Source organism: Apium graveolens, chromosome 10, assembly GCF_009905375.1.
Source record: "Apium graveolens cultivar Ventura chromosome 10, ASM990537v1, whole genome shotgun sequence".
Taxonomy (NCBI): domain Eukaryota; kingdom Viridiplantae; phylum Streptophyta; class Magnoliopsida; order Apiales; family Apiaceae; genus Apium; species Apium graveolens.
The window spans coordinates 213418473-213422728 of NC_133656.1; the positions used below are offsets into that span (position 1 = coordinate 213418473).

General features: G+C 46.4%; 1 protein-coding gene across 1 annotated transcript; it reads left to right on the top strand.

Moving 5' to 3' along the window:
• The first annotated feature begins 1633 nt into the window (after window positions 1-1633).
• On the top strand, window positions 1634-2425 carry LOC141691765 (uncharacterized). Its single transcript, XM_074496523.1, has one exon. The coding sequence runs from the start codon at window positions 1634-1636 to the stop codon at window positions 2423-2425; it is 792 nt and encodes a 263-aa protein (XP_074352624.1).
• Window positions 2426-4256: the final 1831 nt, after the last annotated feature.

The window sequence follows — 4256 nt, forward strand, 5'->3', positions numbered from 1 at the left end:
AGCCCATTTGGGACTTAGTATAAATACAAGACAGCAACCTCATTTGAAGGGGTTGGCAAATTAAAGTAAAGTGATCATCTCCTAAAATTATAGTCTTAATAATATAATAATATTATTTCGGGCTCATCATTTGGCGTTAGAAGTAGCTTTGCTTTACAGATCCAACCGGAATATGATTGTGGAGGAGTTTGATCCGGGAACGGCCGGACCGACTTAGGTGAAGGAGTTGACGGCAGAAATTGCCGCCGACCCCTTGACCCACGGTGGTCATGAACTGCCCAAACAACCGGCTTTAAAGTCGAAGTGCTTGTTCCCCCCACCTGAAGTTCCTCCTGAAGGCCAATCGTTGAACTTAAAAGATACATGTCAAAGAGACAGGAAGAGAAAGTCCATCTCAGATCAGCGTTTTAGAGTACAGACCTCCAAAGGTAAGAAGGTTCTCTCGAGCGACATACGACTATATTTGGAAAAGAAAGAAAAGCTAAAGGCCCAAAATCAAGAAAATCCAGAAGAACCACTTGATTCAGATGAAGAACTTGAGCTTCTAGAACATGAGACTCGGAGGCTGCAGGTCAAACTCGAACGAAAACGTGAAATTCACCGTCTTCGTCGAGAGCTTTAACAAACTACAATACAAAATAAAGAACAAGATGATGAATTTTATGATGAAGACGACGATGCCGAATACGAGTATGAGCCATCGGCAGAGTCGACATATTCACAACCGCGCGAGCGTCGACAGCGGACAGTGTCATCCGCCGAGGTCTCGCGTCAGACTGAGTCCACGGAATCTATCTCTCATGAGGAGTTCGCCAAAATGCAGGAAGAAATCTCCCAGATGCATACCATAATGAGAAATCAGTCGGGGTTTGAAACCGTCTCTGAGAGCCCCCTATCGTTGGTCCTCGAGAAATCACGCATTGATAGGACGTTGAAAACTCCCGCCCTCGATCATTTTGACGGATCCTCGGACCCGTTAGCATTCCTCAATACCTTCGATGGACGCATGGCCTTCTTCGGCCACTCAGAAGTCGCCCGGTGTCAGTTTTTCTCCACTTGCCTCCAAGGTACAGCCCTTCGATGGTACAACAATTTTCCCCCTCGGTCAATTGACTCATGGGCGGCCCTAAAGAACAAGTTTCAAGCTCGTTTCTCCAGTAACTACAAAGGAATAAAGGTCACAGCTTCCCTAATGACAATGCACCAACGCTCAGGAGAAAGTCTCTGAAGTTTCCTAACCCGATTCAGAGAAGAAATAGCAGAGATTCCAGATCTAATCGAGCAAATGGCAGTCAACTTTCTGACAGCAGGCATTGATAAATCCCGCCATGGATTGCTCTTAGAGGAGATCTTTGAGAAAAGACCGAAAACCTTACAAGCAGCATTTCAAATTATAGAACACCGCATGATGCTCCAAGAGGCAGTGAGTTGCATCCAGTCTCCTAAGCGCTCCTCTAGATATGAACGACACCGCAGCTACAGTTCGCGATCTCCCACGCATGACAGACGTCAAGAGCGTCGCCGATCACCACCTGGTCGTATTGTCGACCATCCCCCAAGGGATAGAAGAGAGAGGGATTGACAACCCCGCAATCGACCAGAGAAAGAATTCACCAAGCTTAACACTGAAAAAATGACCATCTTAGCGGTCCTGAAGACAGAGTCGGACTATCGTCCACCGAGACCCATGAAACCGAGTCGTCCCCCAAACTCTAGATACTATGATTACCACGAGGATACAGGTCACACAACTGAACAATGCTTTCAACTCAGTAACCTCACCGAGGGGAAAATTCGCCGAGGACAGCTGGTCCATTATCTACAACGGGAGGATTCTCCTCGACGTCATAGACGAGATGAAGAAGATCGGGTAATTGACGTTATCTTTGGTAGCATAGCTGCTGGAGGGCTTTCTCACAACTCCCAAAAAATCTATGCTCGAGAAGTTTTTAATGTCAACCCACCAACAACTAAACGCCCTCGAGCAAACCCTTCTCCTGTCATTTCCTTCTCAGATGATAACTACCGCCCTGGTCTCATCGAGGGCCATCAGGATGCTCTTGTCATCACCACACGAGTGGGAAACAATACGGTAAAAAAGATGCTAGTCGACAATGGCAGTTCCGTGGACGTTCTATACCACCATGCCTTCTCCCGAATGGATCTCGGGGATCGACGCCTGGAGAATGCTCGAACTCCTTTATACGGGTTTACAGGGAATGAGGTACATGTAGTTGGAATGGTCGACATGCCGGTCCTCTTTGGTTCTCCCCCATGCCAGATTTGGAAGATGGTCAAGTTCCACGTGATCAGCGCATCCTCAAGTTTCAACGCAATATCGGGACGAACGACGATCACCGCCCTTCGAGCTATAACTTCCATCTCCCATTTGAAAATGAAGTTCCCTACAGATTTTGGTATATGAGAAATGGTAGGTGATCAAGCAACGACTAGGCAGTGTTACCTAACCACTGTTTCTCCAAGGAAAAAGATAGATGAAGATTTAGAGGTCAACCAAGTACTCGACATCGACCCAAGGGAATTGATCGACACATCTACGAGCAATTCATGCTCTCCTCTCGAGGAAACTGAGAATATAGAATTATCTGAAGGAAACCCCGATAAAACAACAAGAATTGGCAAGAGTCTCTCCTTAGGTCTCAAGAAAGAAATCACGAACCTTATCCGGGAATTCTCCGACATTTTTGCCTGGGATCCGAAGGACATGCCCGGGATTCCGGAAGTCGTGGCACGACACTCGCTGCACATTAGTAAGGACACCAGGCCTGTGCGACAAAAACACCGAATATTCTCGGCCTAGAAAAGAGCCACCATCGACCAAGAGGTCGATCGACTCCTCGACGCCGGCTTCATCGAGCCTGTGCAATTTCCCACATGGATATCAAATGTGGTCCTAGTCAAGAAAAGTAATGGGAAGTGGGGAATGTGCATCGATTACTCAGATGTTAATAGGGCGTTCCCCAAAGATTTTTACCCTTTGCCGAATATCGACCAACTCATTGATGCTACGGCGGGAAATGAACTCCTCTCCTTTATGGACGCCTTTACAGGATATAATCAAATTAAGATGGACTCCCACGATTGGCAACAGACTGTGTTCATCACGCATAGGGGAGTCTTTGGCTACAAGGTGATGCCCTTCGGTTTAATCAATGCGGGTGCAACTTTTCAACAAATGATGGATAAAATATTCGCCTCACAAATAGGAAAGAACATGCCGATATATATCGATATCTTAGCGGCTCCCTCCATCGACGAAGTATCGGTTAATCAGATCCAGACTAAGCTCGATTGGCGCCAACCTTTCCTCGACTACATCATCGATAACAAGCTGTCTGAACATAAAACGAAGGCTCGCACACTTATGTTCAAAGCTAGAAACTACTGTGTTATGGGCTCCGCGTTATATCAACGTGCTCTCTCCGAACCGCTACTCCGTTGCTTGTCTCTAGAGAAGCTCTCCAAGCGATTATTGAGGTACATACTGGAATTTGTGGTGAGCATCTTGGGGGGAAATCCTTAGCCCTTAAAGTAATCAGACAAGGTCTATTCTGGCCTTCGAAGGGACTGTGAAGATTATGTCAAAAAATGCCAAGCATGTCAACTCCACGGAAGTGTAAACCGTCGACCCACGACTGAGCTAAATTCGATACTTAGTCCATGCCCCCTTTTCCAATGGGGAATAGATATTGTGGGTCCCTTTCCAAAATCCAAAAATCAGTGCCAATACATCGTAGTCGATGTTGATTACGCAACCAAATGGGTCGAAGCAAAACCCCTCTCCAAGATCCGAGAAAAGGAAATGATAGAATTCTTTATGGAGTATATTGTCTTTCGCTTCGGGATCCCCAAAATCCTAGTTTCTGATAATGGCACACGGTTTGTAGGGAAGCAGTTCGAGAATGCCCTGTTTGACTTAAAAGTCCAACATATCAAGGCATCTGTAGCATACCCCCAAGCTAATGGGCTTGCAGAGGTAACAAATAGAACCATCCTGCAAGGTCTGAAGAAAAAAATTAAAGAAATACCCCGTTATTGGTTCGATGAACTCCCAAATGTGTTGTGGTCGTATAGAACAACCCCCCGAAGCGCAACAGGTGAAACCCCTTTCCGCCTTGCATACGGCGTTGATGTTGTCCTACCCGTCGAGGTAAGCCTAACTTCACCACAGGTCGATGTGTTTGATCTTGCCCTTTCCCTCGAAGGTCTATGACTTCACAATGACTTGCTAGAAG

What these genes read in the sequence shown, in the direction of transcription:
- LOC141691765 (XM_074496523.1), top strand. Translation starts at nt 1,634, where the DNA reads ATGACCATCTTAGCGGTCCTGAAGACAGAGTCGGACTATCGTCCACCG.